Consider the following 27,067-nt stretch of genomic DNA (forward strand, 5'->3'; position numbering starts at 1 on the left):
CTGAGACCGTACAATGAATGAAAGCAGTTTTTTAGCGATTTTAAAACAGCAGCGGGCAAGCGAAATTCGTAAGGCGTAGTTGCTCCACCGCGAGCTGTTGAAGGCATGTTATAACTAATAAGAGCAGTTAATTTTATGAAAGTGTGGCACAAAACAACTGAATCTGTTTTCGGGATTTTGTTCTGTTTCGGTACCACAAACCCAAGTTGTTTTTGACAACACAAGGGTCGACTCGCTGAGCACCTCAACATCGGGAGCTTCCACTGTCGCATAAAAAAAAAAAAAAAGACAAAGACAGGTCGCTCTCCAGTATTTTCTTAGCTGTTTCAGGACTGCGACAAGTTTTATGGTTGTCGGTAAAAGTCTTGCTGGAAACTCGTTCTATTTGCCTGGAAATCTCAAGAACAATAACGAAAACCTTAGTCCAGACTCCACAGTTGTGTTTAATTGCTTGAAATGACTAATGACTATTGTCTGTTTGTAAGTATATGTTTGACGTCAGTGAAGACAAAGTTCGTCCAAGTTAATTTCAGGTTTCGATTTTGAATGATACAGTTTCGGAAAATAAAGACTTTCAACTCGTTTAATCTTAACGTCGAAAAGCAATACTTTTTGCTTGCTATATCGTGAACGCCACGTATTCTCTTCGTTCAATTCACATACCGAGCAAACATAACAGGCTAGGCTAAATGCCGTGAATTTAGGCTTAGGGAACGTTCAAATATTACGTAACGCCTTCGAGGGGGGGTTATGCAAAGCGTTACGTTAGCGTCACATCGGGGGGGGGGAGGGGTTCAAGCAAAACGTTACGTAACGCTTTCGAGTACGGAATGGTAGTTTTTTGTGCTGATTTCGTAGTGAAAAAACGTTACATGGGGGAGGGGGGGGTCAAAAATTCGGAAAAAAAGCGTTACGTAATATTTGAACGTTCCCTTACAGAAAAAGTAGGCTGCATGAAAACGTGCTGGCATTGGCTGAAGACGGCCAAGCAGTAGTTATAAACTCGCTCTTAAATTCTGCCTTGTTTTGAACGGCACTGGTCAACTACACTATTCACGGCGGAATCGATTCTAAATAATTTATTACGACCATAATCAAATCATTGATTCGAAAAATTTGCACCAAAACAACCGTAAATGTATAATACAATAATTAATTGTTTTATTGGGAGATACGCTAATAAGGCTCACACTTTACCGTAGACCCAACGCATTGCACAGTTCATACAAAAAAGATTTTGATACTCCCAATGCGCAAGTAGCCTTGTTCCAGTGAGAAACTCAGTTCAAACTATGCTGTAATTCGCGATCTTGCTTTATTTCGGTACCACACTGTTATCAAGGACTGACATTGGAAGTTTAATGCATCTTTGTGTTTGCAATGCAACTAGATAGACAGTAAAAGCAAGCGTTTAAAAAAAGTCTCCAAAATTGTTATATTCGATTAATGTCAGATATTTAAAAGATCTCACCACCTCCAAGCTGTATCTTAGCTTCAGCAACTATGGTAAAGAAACTTTAACAGCAATATTGCAGGTGCATGACAAAGTCGATAATCGGATTGTTATAACAAGTTGAACGCGCTTTACATAAAAGAATATAGAACAATGCTATAAAATCTGGCAATTACACAACAGTTATGATATTTTAACTTGAAAAAGCGCGTTAGGATACGAAAATACGACGTATCCAAGAATCAGTGCCTTGCAGTTAAAAGCGTCAAATTGCGGTAAAAACAACTAAAAAATAAAGCCTAATTGTTGACTTTTCTATACTGTAGTTGACAACTCAAACTGCAGTTGGCTTTACTACTTCAGTAAAGTCATCACCAGCGATGAAGCGTTTCTGTCCTAAGTCAAAATTCACTTTCATAGTAATAGCATGCAGTTCATGCGACCCCTTGTACGACGACAGCCAGACTTTTGGGTGCGGCAAAAATCACTGGATGGAGTTTTTTTCCCAATGCAATAATTTTAGTAATATAAAGACCCTGTTTTACTCACGATGAATGGCGATGAGCATTTTGCATCGACACCGCAGACGAGCCTAAGATATTTGCAGCCACACAAGTTAGAAAGGCTGTTAAATAGAGCGCCTTGCATTGAAATAAAGATATTTTTAATGCGACATCGGACGTTTGGGGGCCATGTTGACGGAAAATGTACACTACAAGTTGACCTTTGAAGCCAATTTATGAAGAAACAGTAAATCTGCCGCTGGAAAGAACATAAAGTCAAATTCGGCAGCAAAAACTTAACTTCACTTGTGGAATTTTGTTGCTATCTGTTGCAAGCCACCACAATACCGCGTCAAAAAGTTTGAAAATGTTGGGGTAGGATACAGTAGACTATACTTTGAAATACGACAATACAGTACAAAATGTTTGACGTTTTAAAGCTTCACGGCAGCTGTCAGCTCGAATCACACATCGTATTCTAAGTGGCGCATTTTTTTCCTTTTGGTAGCTTATCAGCTCCTTCGTATAAAAAAAAACGATAATTGCGGCGAAAAACGCGGTGGGATCAAAAAGTGAATCCAGACTTGAATCTGACTTTGTTTTCAAAGTTAAAAACTGCAAAATAGGGCACGGCCTGATTTACAACTCTGCCACCAACAATAACAGCATTAATGTGATTTGAAATATAACAAAGCAAATTTCGAGGATCCATAACGAACGTGGCATCTTTCACGCTGTCTCAACATCCATCTAATGACATCACAAAACGTGTTCAACAAACGAGAATCGAAACAGCTTCTGGTAGAATTATGTTGAACTTTCCAGCAGATGATTAACGGAATTCGACAGGTTCCAAAGCTGATGCAAACGCAACTCGGCTCTTGGCAAAGAGCGAATCGTCGATGCGATGTCCGTCTCGCTTTTACCCCTGAAAAGAGATGAGATGTTCATAACAAAAGTACAGAACCAAACAAGAAATCAGTCCTTTTTACATCGATTCAGCGTTTGCAGACGCTGAATCATTGAATCAATGTAAAAAGGTTTTGTTGACTGGAAATGGCCCGCAGCTAGCTCGCTTCAAAGCATTTGCGGATAAAAGTTCTAAGCAATCTCTAGGATTTCCGCAGGTTATAAAAAGCACGGCCACCATTTAGCACAACCCCGTTCCAGGCGATTACTTTACATGAAGCGATTTGAAGCAGCTTGTGAAAGCACGTGTCAACCCATGGGTAGGTCGATGTGACCTTTGTTAATCGAAGCTTAATTGTTATGAACCGCGCCAGTACTTTGGTTGCTTGAAGCATTAGCGATGATGGGAACGATTCAATGCGGATATGTTACTATTGTTTTTATAGCAATGAAGAGCTTCCTATTGAAGAATTTATCCAACAACAAACCTCAAGAAACTTCGATTTGAGATTGTGTTGCGTTTTGTTAAATTGTATTTGTTAGATCAAACAAACTGCATAAGAAATGCGAAAAAGTTAAGGATATTTTAATAAATTGAAACAAAATTGACAAAGAAAAGCGACCGAAAGTCTAGAAAAAAAAGAGAGAAGTGACATAATAGACTGACGCATACAATGTAAAAATGACGTTTATCGAGGTTCCAGAAAACTTAGCGACTAATTGCAGCTTCTACGGAAACCCATGAGTAGCGGATCTGGGGCTGGGGGCATTTGGTCACGTGCATCGATCAATTTATTTGAAGCTCACGTTTTACTTTGTCCAGTTTCTCTTAAAGTTTTTGCTTCGTCGAAACTCCGGTCCCCTCTCTAATGTTTTTTCTAGACCCGCTACTGGAATCCATTACTTAAAAAAATAGTCGAGATCATCAAAGAAAGCAACACAGTCTCAGGAAAACAGCCTTAACTGAGCTAGCAAAACCCGTCCTTTTTACATCAACATCCGCAGACGTTGAGTTAAAAACGACGGATTTTACCGGCTGGCAACATATCACTAAATGCAGAGAGTGATAAAGAATTTGTTTGTTTCAAAAGTGTGCAATTTCCTTAACCTTTAAGCTTCCTTTAAGGAAAAAAACTCCATACACAATTTAGATGTAAACGAAATAACAGTGAACAACATGCAACTCACAATGCAGCTCCGCGTGGTGTGATGACAGCAAGTCGCATTGAACCAAAGCCACCGTTCATCAGGAACTTGTGACACGTTTACGTCAACGTAAGCACGTCAGTTACGTTAACGTAAAACGTCTCGCAAACGTCGCAGAGACGGAAAAATGTCACGTTTATTTGGAAAACTACAAGCTGATGCATGGAAGGGTTAGTACTGAATATGACAGCACGTCGAAATATGAACGGAAATACACGATCAGGAGAATGAAACAAACTGTTCAGTCTGTCAAGACAATGATTACAGAGACGAACAACGGGAAAATATGTCGCTTTGAAACAGAGATGGCCAAAAGCGTTGCGTTTCGTTTAAAATTAAGTGATAGCTAAATTTAGCTGAAAATTAAGTTTCGGATAAAAACTTCAAAGGGTCTTGTCATGAAAACTATCAGATGCTGCGATATTTATAAAATTTAAACAAACGTTCGTTTCATTGCAATGTTTTGTGTTCCAACAGTTTCGGTCAGAGCAATGACAAAAGATTCGTTCAGTTTGGCCATCCCTGGTTCAGGCAACAGAAATGTCAATTCAATACAACAAGTCGATGCACAAATGATTGACCAACCGGTTGCATCATCTCAATCAAGTGCTTCTCAATCTTGTGTGGGAGATAGCAAACTGAAACCTAAACGAATTAACAAATTTACACGGCAATCTAGCCAAACTAAACGTTAAATGGCTGCTACAGATTGGATAGTCACACAACGACGTTTATCAAAATATCTCTACCAAGAGTTGTAAGTGGGCCAAAGGCGACAGGCTACAGAACTCTAAAACTAACTCGTTCAAAACGGGATAAACTTAGATTTTATCTAAACAATTCGAACAAAGATAAACAGGGCTAAAGAAAAATCTGAAACATTTACAGAATTTAGGTTGAGATTTTGCACTTAACCCTGACCTGACCAAAAAACCCGGACCTGACTCACAACTCAAAATCGTAAAAAAGATTGCTATAATAGAACCAAAATATTTTAAAAATTACGTTAAAAATATCATTGAACGTGGTGTTACAATGAATATGTGTGCCATGCGCATTCTAACATCAGGCCATCGACTGAGTCTGGCTGAAACTTTTAATTACAAGATTGAGAAGCATCGCGATAGGACATGTAAAAGTTCAACAAAATGAGTATTTGGAGAGAAAAAAGTGAGTCCTTGAAAAAGTGCAGGTGACATTAAGTTGGGTTGTCAATGAAAGAGATTACATGAAATCATATTATAATCAATATAATATCATTTTGTCAGGGATTGTATATAAAAATGAGAACACAAAGCGTGGATTCAACATTAATCGGCGTTGAATCAACGTAAAACGCATCAGATTTTATCTACCACATATACAATATTGATGGTAGCTGGATAAAATCCTATCAAAAGCACGAATACAAACAAAGTAATAATAAACTCCAAGTGTCTCACGCATTCATGGTTGGACGTCGCGTGATGACGTCGGATTATTTTGCGCTTGTTTGACGTCTTATGACGCAAAATCAGTGTAAAATCGGTCGCTTTTGCTGTTTGATAAAACAAACAGCTTTTAAGAAACCATAAAAGCATTTTTTCAAACATATTCATCTCAAAAATCGCAGCGAGCAATTTTTACTGTCCACTTGGCCAAACTAAATATCAAGGTGGGAAAGGCCTTGACAGAATAACACTTGTGATCATACAAATCAAGTGCAAGGGTTGTCGATTGGAAGTGAGTGGCCGCCCAGCAAGAAACATTTGCTACTTTTGAACCGTTTCAAAGCCCGGCGACGTTGAAACGATGTAAACCAACACCATTTGATTCAACATGAGAATAAACCAGTAACTGAATACGTTTCTTTTTCGGTCAAAATCATTTAAAAGTTGCTTCTGCAGACAAACGGTTGTCAAATAATCACAGCGTTAGACGTTGGCTCAACGTTGGAACACATTTGATCAAAGCACGGAAAAGCGACTAATACACAATACGTATGTTTAAAAATCACAATGAAAGATATTCTTAGTCAGTCGCAAGGGCACACCACCGCAACTTAAATATTTTCATCACTGCAATTTTACAAAAACATTGCAAGTTTGGGTCCCTACCAGCAAATCCAACCTGGTATTCAACTTTTAGCTGTCTGGCGTAGAAGACGAGATTTGCTGGCAGGGCACCAAGTATTAATAAAGGTTACTCTGCAAGGTCATGCATTGCGGAAAAAGGCGCATGCCTCAAAGGGGGTCCATCAAACAGCCGCTCGTGCGAACCCCTTCTGTTAGCCCCAGGTGGTCGGGGATGGGACGAATGGGACCTGCCAATCTGCATTTGCAATTTATCCAGAATCCCCATGATTCCCTTATCGCTGAAGTCAGGCCGATGATCTGGATTGTAAGCCCAAGACTGCATCAAGATGTCCTAAATAAAGATACAATTCGTCAGCGAAACCGATCTGTGAATAAACGCGATCTTACGCAACTAATTGATTGGATCTTTATCGTCGGCCTGAGAAAGCTTCTTTGAAAGGTTAAGTCTTGTAGAACCACTTGTGCAGGACCGGTGTTCAAGCTCTATAATTATTTCTTACGACTTCGTTCGTATAAATTCATGCAAACTTGCATGGAGCGATGTTGCGGAAGTGTAGCGCAAATATTAACAAGAAATACCTTCACATCTTTACCGCCTTGCAGTTGGCTCAGGTTCTGTTTCTTTCCGCTGCCAACTTGCCATATTATCGATTCCGCTGAGTAGCCGTTGAACGGCCAGGTGCTTGACAGGAGTTCGTACCACACGGTTCTTTATAAGAAATATGATTGGTGTTATAGATTATCCTTAAGAGTTACATCTTATTTATTTCGAAAAGGATGAAGGCAAGTGTCAGAAGCGCAAGAAGTTTTGTATTAAACCATTGGAAGTTTACTGTTTCTGCTATTAAAATTACTGAAGAGTAAAATACACTGCATACTGTTGTTAAGTTACTCCTTTTGCTTTTAAAAGATAACGGAGTTCTCATTTGAGTCAAACACCATTTACCCGAAAGCATAAACATCCGACTTCATCGTGTATGGAAGAGTGGAGATGACGTCATCGCTCTCAGATTCCGGGAAGCGTAGAGCCTTGATGACTTCCGGAGCGAGGTAGCAAAGCCAGCCATCTGGGATCTTGAGAACACCGGGTGTGGTGCTGCCAAAAGAACAATCATTAGAACAACATACCGAAATCAGCTCGATGCACAAAAGATGACATCACGAACAAGCGCAACGTTCTTAACATTCGATGAGTCAAATATGAAAGGTTGTTGTACAAAGAGAAGGTGATAGTCCAGTTGAAAGAAGTTTTTAGTGTGTATGTGGATTGAGGGGGACGGGGGGGATTAAACATAAAAACAACTTTCAAAAAAGGTTCTGTCTTGTATCGTGCTATGACACTATATAAACATGTCAAAACAAAGTTTGAGTGGTTATATTCAAATGAAAAGTAAAGATGGAGAGAGAGATTACACGCAAATTTTGAACAAAGTTGCCACATTGAAGTTTTACCCGTGGTAATAGCGCCTTTTGATTTAACACTAGAACGACCGGTATTTCGAACTACCTAGAAAGACCAAGTGGCTTTTTTGACGCATGGTGTGATTTTTCCGATTTATTGCATTCAACGAAGCTTCCACAGTTATCAGTAGTAGGCGTACTACCTCAACAAACCATCGTACGATATTGCACAAACGATTTCGTAAACCCTTCAGTACTAAATACTATAGCCTGCTTTTGACAAACACAGCACATGCAACTGACTGACGACTTTGCTGACGCCTACTGTGTCAAAACTAGAGTTGTTGGTTGCATCGCACACACACACACAGCAACGATGTGCGTTGGTGCCATTGTCTTTGCGTTTGTTACGTCATTACCGAACAATGCTGTGTCAAAAAATCCACTTGGTTGTTCTAGAATCTAAATAGTTTCATGTGTAACTTTTTTATTTGTAATAGACGAGCAATAAAAATCACACGTAAGGTTGACTACAGGAAAAAAGTAATTGTCAGGAAGTTTCAGCCGAAACACGCAAACTTTGACTGAATGCCAGCTGTTCAAACATGGAAATGCGTCAAAAAAGCCACTCGGTCGTTCTTAGTGTTAACGGCTGCTTTTTGGGCTAAGCTTAACAGTGCAATTTACTAAATAATATAATAGATAATGATGCCTGTAGCCTCAAGCCGAAGAAAAAAAATCTTATAAAACAATGAGCATCCCGAAAGTCAGTGCCAACAAGTTGTGTTCATGCAGAAACAGTTTGCATCACAATCTAAAATTTTCTATGTACTTACTCTGCCTTGTCACACGAAACCGCGTGCAAACCGACCAGACCAAAGTCAGTGATGACGACTTTCTTCCCGTCGACGAAAATATTCTTGGACTTTAAGTCTTTGTGGATGATTCCTTTGGAATGTAAATATCCCATACCCTGTTGTCGCAAGTACAATAAACTTACGAAAGCCGGTTATTCCTACAGCAAAGAATGGTAGAAAATCTACTTCTTCAATTGCATCACTGTATTTCATTGCGTTTACAATTATTGCAGAAATGAGCTAGAGCTGGCACGATAATCATAAAATGGCTGCTTGCCAAAACCGATAGATTTGAAAGAGTTGGTGATTAAAATCTTACATCAACGAACACAATGTTTTAACTAAAAAACGACAATATATTGAATAGTGTTTGGCTTTTAAAATTTAGAATACTGAATGAAAAAAAAATATATATATAATATGGAGCATGGTATTTCAGATAAAGTCAAGATATTGATTTTCGAATTTGTATTAACGTTGTAGCAGTGTTTCTCGTGAAAGGTTTAGTTTAGAGCCTGTAGGTCGAACGATAAGACGGAAAGATATACAAAAAAATCTTCAATCAATGTAAAAATGACGAATTTTGCTGTCTAGATATGTGTCAAACAGGCTTTTTAGGTCTAGAATTGAAGTTATCGTGATCAAACAAACGTGGAAGTCGGTTTTGATCACCTGAACAATGTGTTGAGCAATAATCTTGATTCGATTGATCTTGATAAATTGAGTCTTATTTGCTCTGATGAAATTGTACAAGGAACGCCCGCGACAGAAGCCGGTCACTATGGCAAGGTGAGGAGGGTTCATACATGATCCCATAAACAATTCCACGTTCTCGTGTCGTGTTTTCATGTAAATCATGATCTGGGTTTCACGAAAGAGACAATCAATCCGTTGAACAGATATACGAATACTGTATTTACGAATAATACTAATAAAGTTTCTATGTTGGTTAAACAAAGCATTATCACAATACAAAAAAGCCGTCATCACAGTCTGGTTGAACAATAGTAATGGTTTCGGCATGACCTATTGCTCAATCTAAGACACATCTAACTTTAGCTTGTGCAACTGACACTGTTCCCACCAGATTCGACAACAATTTCCCAGACAGAAAATCGATTGTTTTTTTAAATTGTTTAAACGTCTGCAGACATTGAATTAATGTGAAAAACAACCTGCTGTCGGGTCTACAGATGACTCTTCACAAAAAATTTATAGAAAGTTGATAAACTAAAACATTTCCCATAAACACATTGCTCTGTATGGAAGTCACCCACTGCTGCCACGCACCTCTTGTTTGAAGGCCTTCAATTTCTCCTCGTCATTATGATTGACGTCAATGACACGCACGGCAACGTCACCATGCCAATTACCTCTGTACACTGTTCCCACCCTTCCGCGTCCGATCTTCTCATGGAATTCCAGTTGGGAATAAGGAATGTCCCACTCTTCGGAATGCATCATCTGGAAGAAAATATAAAGTAATGATGCCAAAGGCCTTAAAATGCAAATCTTGATGAACAACAAAATAATCTTTGAAGAATCGAAGTCGCACAGAAAGCTTCACCAAAAAATAACGATGAAACAGACTAAAACAATTCGACAAAAAAAATAGAAACTAAACTAATCATCTCATTAAATCTTGGGATTAAACGTAATATGCGATCTGTTACATTTGTGCTATTTGCACACAAAAGTTGCTTTCCAAATTTGGATTCCCTTGTGGACTACCACTAAGCAGACAAATGAAGCGTAAATGACAAGTATTTAGTACTAACACTTCCTTGGCGAAATAAGTTCACCGCACTGAGGCCATCAGCGCCCTCGGTCAGTGTACTCGTGGCCTCCGACTCCTCATCACTTGTGGACGACGTGTTCCTCACAAGTGTGGAAGACTTATCATCCAGCGAATCGGGAATCAGTGTCTTGTCGGTGTCGATGAGGTTGGTAGGAGGAGACAATGGTGTCAAGTCTGATGGAGATATAGGATTGGCCTCTGAAACGTATTGATCGATTTTCGGAATCGTGCAGTAAGAAGCACCATGGTCTAAGAAGTCTAATGTTAAAACTCTACTGTCGTACACTTGTATGTGGTCAATCTCGAATTGTTCAATTGAATCGTGGCTACTTTGAAATAAAGTGCAATTCTTCAACACACATGTTTTAAGAAGCTAATTCAAATGATTTGTTGTCCAATTGTCGCAATAGTTGTGTATGAGTAACCAAAAGTTTCAATGTGGATGGCGCTATTGGACCTGCGGACGGTGGAGGAGACTTTGCAACCGCACATTGAGGACACACATCCGGAGAAGGAGGCGGCTTGGCGATAGAGAAGTTGGACGATGGAAGTGTACCAGACCTCTTTCTAGAAACATCTGAGAAAGATGGATGAAGAGCATCGTCTTCACCTAAAAATCAATTTCAGTTTGAAAGACATTGTTTGCACTTTACATACATTTACTCTTAAAATTAAACATTTTTGACAAATCCTTTTGATCTTACATCAAACTATTGCGTGAAAGATAACGACTTAAGGAGATGTTAACAAGCAAATGGATGAAATTACTGTTCAACCATCTGTCAGTGCGTTTCCGGTGCACATGATCGCATCGAGATTGTGAAAGGACAAAATCTTGGCATTCGAAGATGACAAATTGAGTTCAAATAAAGACGAACCAAGCAACATAAGAACAAGTTGATCCAACAACAAAATAAACCCGTGGAAAAAATTGTAAATTAAACAAGTTGATTTTAATCTTGTTCCGATGTAACGCGGAACGTAACGTACCAAGAATTTGTTCCGTGCTTCGATTTCTTCTTAGCTTTGGTTTCTTTTTAATCTTTGTAAAAAAGGAACGAAAGAACTTAAAAGTTGATTTGGACGACTTCGGAGTGTGGGAGGCGTTCATGACATGAGCATTCACATCTCGATCTTTGAGCCACATTTCGACGTTTCCGGGCGTAGCGGGAGTCATAGGGGTTCTGAAACATCAGCAAGTTGTCTACAGACTTTACAATAACCTCATTTGAAGTAGTGGTTGATGCTAAACCTTTTCTGTTGCATAAAAGGCATTTATTTTTTTAAAACGCTGGAAGCAGCACATGCATGTAACGATTGTAACGAATGCAGTGCTGTCATTAAACTACATCTCTTCAAAATACAATTTTGGTAAAGAGGAGATTTTCTTGAACCATAGACAGATAAAACCGAACAATCACACGGCATTTAACATAATTTCAATTTATGTAGAACATTAGTCAGTTGGTTACCTGATAAAGGTTAGCATGAGTACTAGGGTGTTGCAGGCGCCCCTCAAAAAACTAAACTTCATCAAATTCACTTCTACTTTTTTTTATATGTGCCTTTTGGTAAAAAAACACATTGTGTGCAATTTCAACAAAATTGGTTGAAAATTGAACTAGCAGATTTAATTTGAATTTTTCAATGCTTAATTTCACTATTTTCAAGAAAAAATGTCAACTCACCGCCCGTAAATGAAAAAAATTGGTGTTATTTTTATATGGTTGTTTTTCAATGGTGAAAATGTTTATTAATTGACACTTGTATTTGATTGTATCATATCCATACTTTAAAAATTTTGAAAAAATTACTGCCTATGTCACTGATTTTGAGTTTTTTTGCAAATAAATTATATCTTTGAACACTCATCTTCTATAATTAAGTGTATTTTTGGATAATTATTAACTCAAAATTGATTGGTCACAACACATCCATGCCAACCAACATGCAATGACTTCCTTGTATTTTCTACAACTTGAAGAATGTTCTGGTAGCGCTCTTCAAGCTAAGCAGATGGAAGGAAGTCATGTGCCAACTAGACACCCCGCTCTGCAGAATCATTAACAACATGGAAGTGATCAACTTTGTTTTTTGCTTCTGCATATGAGTGTTCATGACCCCACTCATCCACTGATTTGCTAAGAAAAAATGAATCGATCTTTATCAGTTGAAAGAAGTTCCATGAATCGGGACCTATGAAGCTGCAAAGCATTCTATCATTTGCACATTGTGTAAGATCAGGAAAAACCGGTTTACCAAATCCAACTCCAATTCTTTTCTTGAAAATACCATCACCTTTTGGCTGCTGCATTAATGCCTGAGCAATGATTGTCTTTCACTGTTGGACACAACAGAACTAAAGAGAGATAGTGGAACCATTTCTTCTGTCATGTACCAGAGTTGTTTTAAAGCTTGCTCATCCAGTTGGCTCGGTGCAGTGCTCCTGGTGGTTGCAATGTTAACATCAACTGAAGAAGTAGTTCCCATATACAAGTCACATAAATTTATAAGTTCTAGATAATCATTTCTTAAGAACTTAGTTGAATCCGGATATTGCTTCATCTGATTAAAGAGTAGAGATAATTCTTTTCGACTGTCTTTCCATAACGAATTACTTTCATGTGATTTCGATATGCAGAAACCATCTGGCGAGTTGTAACAAACACTTTCAAAGTTATTGTGAAATCGCTCAAACACAAAAATGTTAGGGCCTTTGCTGCTTTCAATTTTAAGATCACTCCAAACATGACTCAGGATTACTTCACGAACGTGATGGCTGCATGCTACCCAAAGCAAATCCTTCTTAACATCATTCTGCAATTGTATGCAGGCACCAGTTTTGTGGCCAGTATTGCTACTAGCCGTGTCAAAAACCATACCTGCAAGAGTGCAAGGCAAGCCCTACAGTTCCAACTATCCAAGAGCTCTAGACTGGCATTTGCAACTAGCCTTCCTGCAGCTTCTGAAGAGCGTGTTGGCAAATGTGGAATACTGAGTAGTTTTGCACCACCTACACCGGACAGCAGTATATGAAGCCGGTCAACTTCTTTATTGGGATCTTGCAATGAAGCCATTAACTTGCCATCCCAGTGGATGTTGCCAACTTCAGGGGGTGACCAAGATTCTGTAATGTCTTGAGTGATTTTGAAAATAGTCTTGATTCTACACCTGTGAGCAGTTGCAGGGTGCAGATTTATCCGATTGGTTCTCCAGAACAACTTTGAATTAATAAATAGATGATTGTGGATAATGCGTTTGGTGTTATCTTGTTGCTTATACTAGTAGCCACTAAGCCACGTGATTGCAAAATATCATGGGGAACAAAAATTGTTGTTCCTGTTTTCATAGTACGCTTATGTCTTCGTTTAGGTTCGGCAGATGAAACTTCAATACTATCCGTTAAATCTTCTTCACTGTTATTATCAGTTGAGCTCTCAAGAATGATGGTTTTCATGTCTTCTTTCCGCTTCTTTTCATTTTCCTTTCTTTGTTTCTGAACTGCAATTCTCAAAAGCTTCCTTTTTACTTTTCGTTGAAGTAGCCTACTTGATCACTTCCACCCATTGTCGCTTTCCTTGTCATTTGCATGCTCCTTAAAAATTCTCTATCTTCTATCGGAATACGTTCTATTGCATCTCGAGGCCAGAAGGGAAAGGTCAGTTGTAGCTTTTTAAATGATTTGATCCTTGTAGATTGCTTGCCTTCATTCTTTTTGTAGTATTCCAGCTGAATTTTGAGAACACCGTTTATTTCATCGTGAAATTTCACTATTTTCTGAGCCATTTTTACTGAGTGTAGTGTGGGAATGTTAGCTTTTTTATAAAATATTAGAACATCATTTGTTGTCTGATTAGCTGCTTGTGTTAACAATTTTCTTTTAAATTTCTTTATTGAAGTTTCTTCCTCCATCTCTTCTAGGAAAGACAGAAAGCTAAACTTGCCGATATGTGGGAAGTTTGCTCCCCTTGATTTTTTGGTCGTCTTTAGTAGGAGATGTAGACAGAAGGAAACGCATTTTTTCTAATTTTTGTGATCTACTGGTCATAATAGTAGATTATAACACACAGTGTCTACACTCAAAATGGCCCATTTCAGCGAGTCCAATTCGGCTTGTCCGATTCGGCGAGTGTCCTATTCGACAAGAGCCCTTTTCGGCAAGTTCCCTATTCGGCGATTACCGATTAATGAGATACCATAGTATAAATAAGGATCATTCAAAAAAGGAGTTAGCGTATCAGGCATTGTAAAATATTTCATGACTTGTGACATAAGAAAGGTGCTGTTAAGATTGTTACAGTAGTGTATTACCAAAATTAGACTTACCCGAAAATTAACGCACTAGCTAATGCCCACAATGGTGGGAATAAGGCAATTTTGTACTAGTAAAATTCATTTGCAATCTGCTCACTCAGTTTTTCTGCAATCTCAATAAAACTCCACAAAGTGTCCTAATATGCCAAAAGGAATACCAAAAAAAAAGTAGAGCTGTTTTTGACCACATGAGGGCGTCTGCAACACCCTAATGAGTACGGCCGAAAACGTTTGTAATTTTTGGTTTATTTTCATGTTATGATGTTTTTAAATGCCATGTGGTTGTTAGGTTTTATTTTTCTCCTCAAGAGATTGTTAATTATTCTACTAATTTTTTATATTATTATTTAGAAATAACACAACACAGCATGTGCTGCACTTATGAACTGTAAATATTATAGGGACAATAACTGCATCTGCATGAACTATGCTTCGCAAATATAGGTTTTGAAACTTTTGGCTAATTACTAATTAGCTGGAATAGTCTCAGCAGAAGAGTAACTTAACATTGCTTGTGAATGCTGTAACTTTTTGATTGCACAATTGCACCATCTATTGAAAACGGCTTCGTGGACAAGTGCACGTTTTTTACATTGAAAAGTCAAAACGGCTCAGCATCCCCGTTCTAACAAACAAACTTGATCTCAACGCGCGATAAAACCTGTGAACGAGAATACCTGGGCGACAGGGGAGAAGGATTGTTCAACATGGTGCTTTCTGGCGAAACAGTTGTGGAACTTCGTCTTGACGCTGTATCACAAATAGGTCAACATCAAATACGCAATATTTTTGTGAGTAAAAGTTTAAAATCACGCGGCTACACTGACTAAGCATTTTGCTGTCTGGAATTAAGTGACACATTCTGGGAAAATTTTGTACGTTCCAATTGTAATTTGTGTTGCTATCTGTCAACATACAACGAAAAATACAGTAGTTTAATTTGGTACAACATTAAATTAACTAATGCAGGTTCAACTTTCCAACGTGCAGGCTTGCCTCGATTGGCAACACATAAGATTGGTCGGCATCTTAGAAGCAGAGTTCGTGGTCACTTAACCCAGCCAGCAAAACTAACGTCAGCAGACGTTGAATCAATGTAAAAAAATAATAATCATAATAACAACATTTATATAGCGCTACATCCACACTCCACAGTGCAAACTATGCTCATGGGCGCTGTACATGACAATGGTGATAAATAATAATGTTCAGTGAAATAGAACGTTTTCAAGGGAGTTTTGAATTCATTTAAATTTTCAGCCTCTTTTACACAAATAGGCAAACAATTCCAACAATTGGGAGTGGGAAGGTGGGATTTCCATATTGTGTCTTACATGAAGGGTTGCGCAAGAGCAATTGATGTTGAGAACGCAAAGTTCTGGCTGGATTATAATAAACAGGCAAAGTGCCCAGATAGTTCGGAGCAAAACCATGGAAAACTTTATAAATTAATAGACATATTTTGAAGCGAATACGATACAATACTGGAAGCCAATGCAGGGATTTTAGTATAGGAGTAATATGCTCATGTTTTCGTGTTAAAAGTAATTAGCCGGGCGGCAGCATTCTGAACTCTTTAAAGACGCAAAATAGTACAATGTGGAATGTTATTTAGCAATGAATTTGAATAATCAAGCCTGGATTTTACTAGAACATGCGTTAAAGTTTTACAAGCATCAACATTTATGACCTGTCTGATGGAACCAATATTTCTGAGATGAAAAAAGAAGACTTTTGATGGCGGGAAGGTTAGAAAATGAAAAAAAGTTACCTGTTCGGGATATAGCAATGAAGTCAGGTACATCTTCAGGGTACAAGAAAAGATCATGGGGTCGCTTTGATTTTTTTGTCGGCTTTGAAAAATGTTTCGATGGAAGGGCGGATATGGATGTCAGGCTTTGATTCGAAGCGGATATGTTTTCAGAGGACGAAGTACTTGGCAAAATACGATTTCCTATCTGCAAGGTAAAGAACAAGAGTGCTGAAAACAATTAAGCCAATGCAGCCAGTAATAAATAAATAAACTCTGGAGGCATTAAGCTTCCAGTAACTAGTTTTAGTTACAAGAGTTACCATTATAAATCTAAACTTTAAAAAAAATACTATTATTTCTTTGATAAATCGTCTTTTTTATCATTACAGCAAAAATCGCGATAAAATTATTACAGAAAAATAGCAAGCAAAACAAACGTTAAGTAACGAATAGAATCCTTTAACTTTTGTGTACAAAGTTTCTGTTTGGAATTTAAATGTTTTTTGCAATGCTTCACTTTCGAGCAATCCACTCGACCAGTGAATTATTATGGATATCGAAGTGCTGTACCGAAAATGGATACCGAAACCAGGGTTGATCGGTTTAAACCGGGGCGGTTTAAACCGCCCGGTTAAAACCTGGTTTAAACCGGGCAGTTTTGAACACCTATTACTGGTCAAAACCCCTTAAGTGTATGAACCAAGTTGCTTTTGAATTTAATTAAAAATATTACCCTTTATGTTTAGTAATGATGTTCAACTATATTTTGTTTTGATCAACAATAACCTAAATGCTGGATTTGGAACAAAAAATATTCAATTTCTCTGTTTTTGATTTTTGATATTTCAATCCGTTGGTTACGGTATTTTAATTATTGAGAAAATTCAAATTCTAAAAATAAGTTTCTGATAAACCAAAAAATGCTTGGTAGAACGATGAACCATTTGCACAGCCAACTAAAGTACAAGAACTTATTCCAACAAATCTTTTTTTATGAAAACATTTGCCATCAAATTTTGCCTGACAAGTCGATATTGGTGGCCATTAATGAAAGTTCAGGCGGCCATGGCCGCCAGCTATTTCGAGGCCTGCATATCAAAATGGTCACAACTCACAACTGCTTTTATATTTCCTAAATAGTCCATAGCCCAGATAGCCGATCATTCACTACATAAAAATATTTTTCTGGGTTTTAACCGGTTTAAACCTAGTTTTCACCGGTTAAAAAAAACAGGTTTAAACCGCTTAGTGGTCAAAACCAGTTTTGACCACTTAGAGATCAACCCTGACCGAAACAGCTGGTCAAGCATCACAGCATGTGTAAGCATTAGGAGAATGTAAAAAGCAACTCACATGCCACTCCGAAGATTTTGATGGCTTCAGTTTGTTAAAAGGTGGCATGAGAGAGTTCGGATTCAGCTTGGCGTGCCAGCCTAAAGATGTCCCTTGCCCGGACGAGGACAGCCGAGTTCGGGAAGTTCCTTTAGCACTGGATGAGGAAAATGCTGCAGAGTTCGATTGTACGAGATAGTGCTGGGCTTTATGGGGGGTTCCAGGTGTCACTGGAGGTGTGTACACACTTGCAATGTTTGATGCAGTGGATGGAGGAATCATTGATATTCGGGGGGGCTGAGGAGTTGCACTTTTCACCGAGTTTAACACAGAGTCTGATGACTCCAAAGAGCTTCTGGACCCACGAGAAGGGCTTTGTGGAGTTGGACAAGAACTACTCGTTGAAGGAATTTGACGATTGTGTTGCCTTTGACCCTCCACAGCTTGTTCAGTGTTGGATGGGTCAGTGCTGGCACGAGTTCTTGGCAATGCATTTGTATCAGGAGGAAGAGATCCAGAACTTTCGGAATCATTTCGAGACCCACCATTGCTGTGTTGAAAGGAACCTGAAATAAAGTTATGTATTATAAAAATGTTTCAAACGTGAAAACATGATGGCTTTAAACTTAAAGCACATTACTTTCACCACAGTAAAACACCAGACAATGTTAGAAAAATGAAATAATAACGCACAACTTACCATTCTCAATGTATGGTTTATGATGATTACTTAAGTTTTCATTATAGTCATGATTATCTGCTCCTTCGGGATTGAAAACGTCTTCATCTTTCGACCAAGAATCCCAATAAAGGTCAGCCGTATCCATTTCTCTATTTTCTACACGAAAACAGAGCCTTAAGTTACCCAGGTGCAAGCCAAGCCAATGAACCAGTGAACAACAATGTATAACACAAAAAGAAGAAAATGTTCCATAAAGTATAGAAACCACAAAGCAAGTAAAACATGTCAATCGAAACCGAAAAAGCAACATCTGCAATCTACAGTTGCACAGCATATTCAAAAAAAAATACCCTGAAAGTTTCCGAGCAAAGCCAGAGCTGAGATAAGCTTTCTTCCGTCTTCAGAAGTCCCGCCCATTTCAGTGATGATAGACTGCAGCTGAACGTCTGAAAGCCTCATGAGACCCTCCACAGATCGTCCTTGATCGTTCAATCCCTGTGCAAACAATCACAGTATCGAGTGACCATTTGACCAACATTGAGCCTTGCAGAGATAGTGAATTAAAGCTAGTGATATGTGTGGCGATAAATGTAAAGTTTGAAGTTATGATCACAGTCAAAAACATGCCCAATGTTAGTCACCACATTTCTCTTAAATACTCATAATATTGTGGAAGGATCTACGTCAGAAATTTTTATCTTTTCTTAACTAAACGAAAAGCTAAATATTAAATGAGACCGTTTATCTGGCAAGCCGATTTAAAGCCACGTTTTGTGATAGTTTAGTTATTTTACACCAGCCAGAAGAACATAGGCTATTATGCTTTTAAATATAAAAACCTAAAAACTGATAAAGACTTGAAACGGAGAAAGTACTAATCACTGGCCAGGCCATAATAAAATAGAAAAATGAAATTCATTCCTATTTCCTGAACTGTTTTTAGTCTAAGTCCACAAAAAGATGGACCCACATTGCTAAATTGTGGGCAGACACTGACTGATCTGTTAAGCATTAACATTTAACAACAAAAGGTTTCGTTTCTAGCACTAGTTGCAACGCTCATCTGATGAAATTGAAGGTAAAAGCAACAATAAACAGGATGGTTTATTGCTTCACTGACGTTTCACGCACAATGACAATGCGCGTCCTCAGAGCGAATAACACACAAAATAAAATGTTACAAAGTTATATACTGCAGTGCGATTGAAGGCAAAAATAAAACACACAATCTTTAAATATTGTATTAAAAGATTGTCTACAATATTTATAGATTGTGTGTTTTATTTTTTCTTGCCTTCAATCGCACTGCAGTATATAACTTTATAAAATTTTATTTTGTATGTAATGCGCTCTGAAAATGCGCATTGTCATGTGCACGAAACGTCAGTGAAGCAATAAACCACCCTGTTTATTGTTGCTTTTACTTTCAATTTCATCAGATGAACGTTGCAACTAGTGCTGGAAACGATAATTGTCCTGATGAACCACAAACTTTTCAGTATATATTCAACAAAAGGTTTGATACCACGCACGTTTATTACATTTTTCTAACGGGATTCAACTAAACAATTGATGCTGAGTCTGAGTTAACCAGAAATTCCGTGCTAACAATGGGGGAACCACATAAAAACAACATGGCATCAAAACAAACATGTGAAGTGAACATGGGACTTGATTGTGAATGAAAATACGTTCTATGAGAAACGGTTACGTTACAGTTACTTCAACATGTCAAAATCGTTAAGCAGGGGTGCAAAAATGCAAGTGCTCAGTCTTGACTAAGCAGTGGATTCATCTGAGTGATTTACATGCGGTGTAACAGAATTTATCTTTATATGTGCGATTGTGCATTACTGAAAATCTCTATATTATGTGCTTGCTGGTGATGCAAAAGTCAATCAAACTTTTGCATTACTAGCTAAGAGGTTGGCATTATGGCACTTACATTTGCAGGTGTTGCTCCAACACCAGCTACAGTTAACAACGTTGCAAGAGATGGATAATGATTGAGCTCATGTGTGCCTTGTGGGTTGACTCTCTGCTTGGCATCTAGCTGTTGGCTGAAGTGCTTAATCAGTTTTCCCTGGAATGGTTGTACAATATGACACAACTACACAAAAAAATAGCTACTTTATTTCAAAACCATGCTTTGTCCAAAATTGTACTAAGTGACAACGACACAGAACATTATGAAGCGGTTCATATGCCACAATCTGTATGACACGAAACTAGATTATTTCTTATGTCTGTTGTTGAAATTGCGCTGTTTAAAAGCATTGCATTGCTTACAATGCTAGTATAACAAAATGAAAAGGCTTGCTAGTCAGTGTTATGATATTGTTGAAGTTCACGTTTTTTCGCTTACAGCCTTGCATCTTTTTCCAAACTCCTGCTATATTGTGGTGAGCACCAGCCAATTAAACATGCTGCTTGCCATGATTCACCTCGCACACTCAACATCGTAAGTTAACCATAATAACCAACCTCTAAGTTGCGAATCTCTTTTAAAGTGATGTCACTGAGTCCAAGTTTGCGAATGGCAACCAGTCTTGTTGCCATGACATCGATTAGAATTTGAGTGTTTGAAAGTTGTCTCATGGCGGATTCTCTAGACAAAACTTCATTGAATTCTTCAGTATCTGAAAAATACCATAGTAACACTGAATCTTTTTGTCACAATCCAATCCTGATCATATTTCACAGTTTAGGCATACATAGTAGTTGCCAAGAAACGGGAGCAAGTCTTTTAGGCGCAGACAGTTAGGCGCCGGCCAAATAGGCGCGCACACTGTGGCGTCAGGATATTTAGGTGCTGAGCACTGTGGCGCCCTTTCATTTAGGTGCTATTCCTAGTAAAGCCTGCAGATTGTATCAGCTTGGCAGGTAGGGCAATTCTTGCGAGTAATTGTGAGACAACGCTTTATTACATGAATGCATTTCTATAGGGCAGGGGTCACCAAATGGCGGCCCGCGGGCCGCATGCGGCCCGCCACGCTGTATCGCTGCGGCCCGCGGAAGGTATCAGCGTACAAGTATAACCAAAAATACTTTTCTTGAGGAGTTAAAGAGCACGAAGGCAAAAAATACTTTCCGGGAAGCATATTTTCGCTTTGCATACGATTTCACCGACCGACCAAGCAGATTATAGTTCTAGGTGGGGGTTGCTTAAAGCTATTCAAATGCGATGTCCAGCCACACTGTCCCAGCGGTTGATTAAAACGTCTGTTCTCGAATTTCGAAAATGTCGAGCATAGGGTTGCTTATTTTAAGTTTGCAAATGTCATGTAAACACTAGTGTGCGCTTCACCGTTATTGTGTTTCACGATCAGTGTTCTCTTTATGCAAGTTTTTGTTGGCAAAATAGGTCGGTGTGCCAACTCAATTTATAATAAATTGGCAAAATATTATATATAACTTTAAAGACTTTTTCTGATTGTAGCCTATTATGAAAATATTTAGCTTAGTACTGCAAAATGTTTTTTTTTTCTTCTTTTTTTAAAGAAATATAGAACGCTTCATGATTTCGCGTGTTATCCTTGCGCAGGGGCCATGCTAATCTTCTCTGTATCGTTCCAATTTTAGTATATCTACTGCCGAAGCAAGTTCTGCAAAATGTTATTAATCAAAAAATTCTTGCCACGCTGATAAGCATCGCAAGTGACAGTTGTCTATAACAAAAGAAAGACGGTTTTATAGACTCTCACAAAAAGGATGAAAAACCAACTCATTGCTTTTTTAAAGGGAAGACTGTTCATCAATTACGATAGAATTACGATTTTTGGGTAATTTCTACAAGCATTTGTTTCATGGTGCCTGGTTTGTTTTTCCCTGTTATTGGAGCCTATTTTTCGCTGATATGTTTGTAGGTCACTATTGTTGCCTGTATTGCAATGTGAAAACATTTCCTTGTTTACTAAAATTGTTAATTGCAAGATATCCTTTGTGAAGCAAAGTGATAACACCACTCTTGCTTGGCGATGAATATTCTGATGAAACCGCTCGCCTCGCTATAAGTGCGCAAAACAAGTGGCCTCGTTTATTAGGCATTGTTAAAAAAAGTCAAAAGTGTTGTAAAAGGAGCTTGGCCTGGCAGTAGCGTTGTTCGATTAATTTTGTTGCTGCGGTATTCTAACATAAATATGAACAAAAGAGTCAACCTACCTAACATTTTATTAGTGCGGCCCGCCACAGCTCTCCTTAGTGCCAATTTTGCCAAAGTGGCCCGCATGCAAAAAAGGTTGGTGACCCCTGCTATAGGGCATATGAACCCTGGCTACAAGTTGCAAGCATAATGGTGCGACTTTGCTCGTTAAACCTAGTCGGGGTTTGACGGAAACTAAGTTACCCTTCACTCAAACCTACCACCCGCTTGAATACAGACTACGGTATATTTTTTACTGATATTTAGTGTAGTTATTATTTGACTTAACTAAAAGTGAACTCAGTCATATTCGGAAACTTTAATTTATTGATAAAGCTTTCGCCGACGCAAACCTGGACAAACAACAAATAAATGCCAAACACGTGCATTAAAAAAAAAATTCTGCTCAATATAACATTTTGTGTGAAAAGCATTGTCGGTTTAAGCAGCTTCATTCAGAAAAGCCATGACATATTTTTCTGTTCAATGTAACATTTTGTGTGAAAAGCATTGCCGTATAAAGCAGCTTCACTCACTGAAGCCATGACTCACAACAAATAAATGCACGCGCATTAACAAAACAACATATTTTTCTGTTCAATATAACATTTTGTGTGAAAAGCATTGTCCTACCTGCCAAGCTAATACTATCTGCAGACTTTACTAGGAATAGCACCTAACTGAACCGGAATGGCACGTTTCGGTGAGTCCGATTCGGTGAGTCCGATCCCTTAAGGGGGGATTTTTTTAATTTTTTTTTTAAATTATCGGGTACCGTAGCCTAATTATCATTGCCGTTTTAGGGTTAGGGGTTTGGGGTCAGAGGTTAGGAACTCACCGAATCGGACTCACCGAATAGTAGCAGACCCAACTGAACGGGCGCCACAGTGCTCCGCACCTAAATATCCTGACGCCACAGTGTGCGCGCCTATTTGACCGGCGCCTAACTGTCTGCGCCTAAAAGACGTGGACCCCAAGAAACAACTATATTTACTTGGAAAAGTATCTGCATGCAAAACCAATTACGTATCGCACCTAAACAAAAATGGTAAACTTTTAGCTCTGGAACATATTTAATCATAAAAGTTATGATCTTCACAATGACATGGATCCCATTTTATGACTGATTTTAACAACGTTATACTTTCACAAATTACATATTATAACTTTCTTTGGATTATGTTCAGCTGTCTATGGCGCTTGGTGTACTGTAACCTTGCACAACTGCAAGTTTAAAATTACATCATGCATTTAAAAATACAATGAAAGGCATATCTACTGAAAGTACAGTGCTGATAGTACAAAAAATTCAAAATTTGTTTACCAAAACTCGACAATACGTGTATGTTTTATTCTCACCATTATTATGCTCAGAGATGTCCATATTGAAGGTGGTAAGTCAGTTTTCAAGAAACACACATAAACATCGTGGAATCATATATTTGATTTGTAATCTTGAAATCATGAAGCAAAAAAACTTTTACACCATGTTTCAGAAACAAATGCAACTCTTAAATAACATTCCTAATGTAACTGAAAAATAATATTGTTAAAAGTAATTGTACTGTATCACAAAGCATTGCGGCTGAATGTTGAAAGCTATTGTTTGACAGCGGGAAGGGCTCCAGTTTTATGTCTATTAATAGTATGGAATTCTCATTAAAGACGTATACTTGAAGAATGAAGATGGCAACAAAGCCACTTCATTGCTAATAATATTCATTCAGTCACCATCTCCGCTTGCACCAGATTGTGCATCCACACAAATTATCTGTTTCCATGAGTCACAGTTTTTAGCTAGCCCACCCAGTGGTGTCAATTTCAGTTTGGTCCATGCCTGGATGTTGTCATGTCACCTTAGTGGTCGGCTTATTTTTCTCTTTCCGTTAACTTCACCTTCCATGCAGATTTTGTTGACTTTGTATTTTGATCTTTTAGTATGACTGAAAAGTTTTAAAATTTTTGATTTTATTGTTGTTGCAATTGGGTGTAGCTTGGTTGGGTCTGCTACTATTCGATGAGTCCGATGCGGTGAGTTCCCTATTTGGTAATTTTTTCAATTTTTTTTTGAAAATTATTGGGTACTGTAGCCTAATTATTATTGCCGCTTTTACATTGTTTTAACGTCGCTAAACGTTGAAATAAGACCCTAACCCTAAAACGAGAACTCACCGAATAGGGAACTCACCGAAACGGGCCATTCCGAGCTTCGTTATAGTCAATAGGCCTTCTATTTTCATTTGGTCAAGTAGCCTTTTGTTGGTCATGCTTCTCATGATGTAATTTTGGAAAGTTTTTTGTATTGTTATGGAGACCCAATCTACACATTCTAAATTGTATAGCACAACCAGTAATATGTAAGTGTTGAAAAGTTTTGATTTTACTTTGATTGGGAGTCTATTAAAGATTAAAATCATTTTATTCTTTTCAAATACTGTCCAGCAAAGACCAATTCGATGTTATACTGCAATTTCACTATCATTTGTCGAAGATAGTTTGTGGCCAAGATATGCGAATTGCGAATCCTGAGTGCAGTTAAATATATAGGTTATATACATGCCTAATTGCCTAATCCTGTAAAAGATAAATTATACATAATATGCAGTATGCTCATTACATCAAAGTCTAACATTAAATATTTGGAATGATAGTCAAAGTTTTCCCTCTGTTTGCAAAAAATTACTTTGATGTTGCGAGAACCTATTCCATTGCCCTTGAGTTTTTCTACAATCTGATTTCTAACCTTTTCCACCTTCTCACATCAATTCAATGTTTCTTGACGTAGAGCCAATAAAGAGATATAGACAAATTTACCAGTTGCTGGACAGTGGACAGTACAGGTTTTTGGCTTCTTTAGTTGGCTTTTAGATGCTGTTAATGAAATTGGGAGGCAATTTTGTGAGTGTTTAGACTTTGTATCTTGCGAATCTCTTCATTTTGTCAATACGTTTCTATGCTGTGCCATTTTACTGCTGAACAGTTTTTACTGTTTCAGCATCTTTGATAAAGTTAGTCATTCTGATTGACAAAACGTTGGAAAATAAACCTACTGTACTTAACACATAGTGGCTACCTAGTGTGCAGTCACCAGAAGAATATATCATATTATTTTTATATATAAAATATTGTGCATAGCTCACCGCTCCGGCAGTTTCAGCACTCAAGCAAAATGGGTGAAAGTACCCAAATGTGGTTCCTTGCATACCACAAATGGAAAAATCCCATGCTGCATTACTTATATACATTATATAGTATTAGTAATAAGACGTTCCTGTCTAGTGTACAAATTACTGCACTGAGGAGACCTTCAGGTCGAAACAGTGTCGTCCTGCCTGTAGTTATAAATATATATATTATTATATTATAATATATTTTAAATATTTGTTATCAAATTGTACTATACACATATTAACCTTTTTTCAGTGAAGGTGTTATAGAAATGTTAACTCCAGTAAACTGAATTTGATTCTCTATTTACATTTACATGGCTCACGTTACAACAAGCACAGCACAATCAATTTTAGAAACATGGCATAAGCAATAATAACCATACATGATTGAAGAGTAACAAACAATAAGTAGCTCATTTAACAAGTAATTCTAGACCTGTACATAAAAACGCTGAACAAATAAACATGATACACTTACTACTAGCACCATAAATAGATAATTCTTTCATTGTTTTAAGATATATATGGCCCAGGGAGCAGTAGTACAAATGCTTGTTGTAAAACTCATAAAGCACAAGTACAGTACATGTACATCTACAGTACATCTATATATGATGCAAAATATATGATTCCAATTAGAAGTGATAACAACAAAGTTTAATCTTTCTGCAATCACAGTTCAAAAAACTATGCTTGTAAATTTCATCACTGCACAGTAATATGCTGTCTGCTCACACTAACTCAAAGTACCGGTACTTAAAGAGTGCCGAAAGCGAAAAATAGGTATGGAAATTTCAAAGTAGATGATAGAGTAACTTATGCTGCTGAAATAGTCACGTAACTATTCACTGCAACATTAAGTAAACCAGCTAAATTAGACGCGCTATTTTCAACAAGGTCTTCCCGCTGTGAGATCAAATACCGTATGATTCAACAGAACGCATTGTTTTGTTCGCAATGTGTGAGAGTTAAGTTGAAAACCGATAAAAGAAAAGGTGTTTAATGGTCTTGGCTGCAGATATTGCCTGCAATAACAACGTCTCTTACCGCTATTATCACCGAGCTAACCTGACATCATTGTTTTATGCGACCGCTTAGGTTTGACATCGACTTCAACGATCATGGAATGTTACGTAATAAGAACGATTACATCCTTTGCACAAAAATAAAAAAATTGATTTCTTAAAACAGCTCTTTCTGTTTTGTCTCGTGAGCTTTGCATATTGCTCAACAAGTGCATAAAGTTTAGAATTGACAAGAAATCATTAAATTTGAAATTTAAGTTCGAATCACTGGAAATAAATGTATTCAAAACTTTTACTTTTCGACGCCGTTTCAAACTGCGTAATCTATGTCAACAATGATTTTGCGACAGTAAAAATGCGTACATTTTGAAAACTGCCAAGCTGGAGACAATAGCTTGTCCCGTGTATAGGTTGAACCTGTCTTTTTGAGGTGAAATTTACTTGCAAA

The 27,067-nt window shown here is 37.9% G+C and overlaps 1 protein-coding gene and 1 non-coding gene across 4 annotated transcripts; both read right to left on the bottom strand.

Annotated features, from left to right (window-relative positions):
* Positions 1–1,070: 1,070 nt before the first annotated feature.
* On the bottom strand, positions 1,071–23,885 carry LOC145777114 (uncharacterized). 3 transcript variants are annotated; one of them, XM_082588422.1, is made up of 18 exons: positions 23,784–23,885; positions 20,768–20,922; positions 20,229–20,366; positions 18,634–18,778; positions 18,302–18,439; positions 17,623–18,167; positions 16,288–16,474; positions 15,194–15,266; positions 11,193–11,386; positions 10,660–10,812; positions 10,183–10,400; positions 9,695–9,868; positions 9,077–9,265; positions 8,384–8,520; positions 7,093–7,242; positions 6,726–6,855; positions 6,374–6,477; positions 1,071–2,884 (listed from the first exon to the last, which is right to left on the bottom strand). In XM_082588422.1, exons 1-18 carry the CDS (start codon positions 23,806–23,808, stop codon positions 2,764–2,766), a joined length of 2,976 nt encoding a protein of 991 aa, XP_082444548.1. In that variant the 5' UTR covers positions 23,809–23,885; the 3' UTR covers positions 1,071–2,763. The 3 variants fall into 3 exon arrangements, 2 of the variants coding, with proteins under 2 accessions (XP_082444548.1, XP_082444537.1); XM_082588411.1 differs by having other exon boundaries at positions 6,293–6,477; XR_014290315.1 differs by having other exon boundaries at positions 2,758–2,884; positions 4,054–6,477.
* On the bottom strand, positions 21,783–21,885 carry LOC145785114 (U6 spliceosomal RNA). The gene has a single exon (XR_014291124.1). It is a non-coding gene; the product is annotated as a U6 spliceosomal RNA (small nuclear RNA).
* Positions 23,886–27,067: the final 3,182 nt, after the last annotated feature.

The sequence above is a fragment of the Aplidium turbinatum genome, chromosome 1, assembly GCF_918807975.1.
Source record: "Aplidium turbinatum chromosome 1, kaAplTurb1.1, whole genome shotgun sequence".
In the NCBI taxonomy this organism is placed as follows: Eukaryota; Metazoa; Chordata; class Ascidiacea; order Aplousobranchia; family Polyclinidae; genus Aplidium; species Aplidium turbinatum.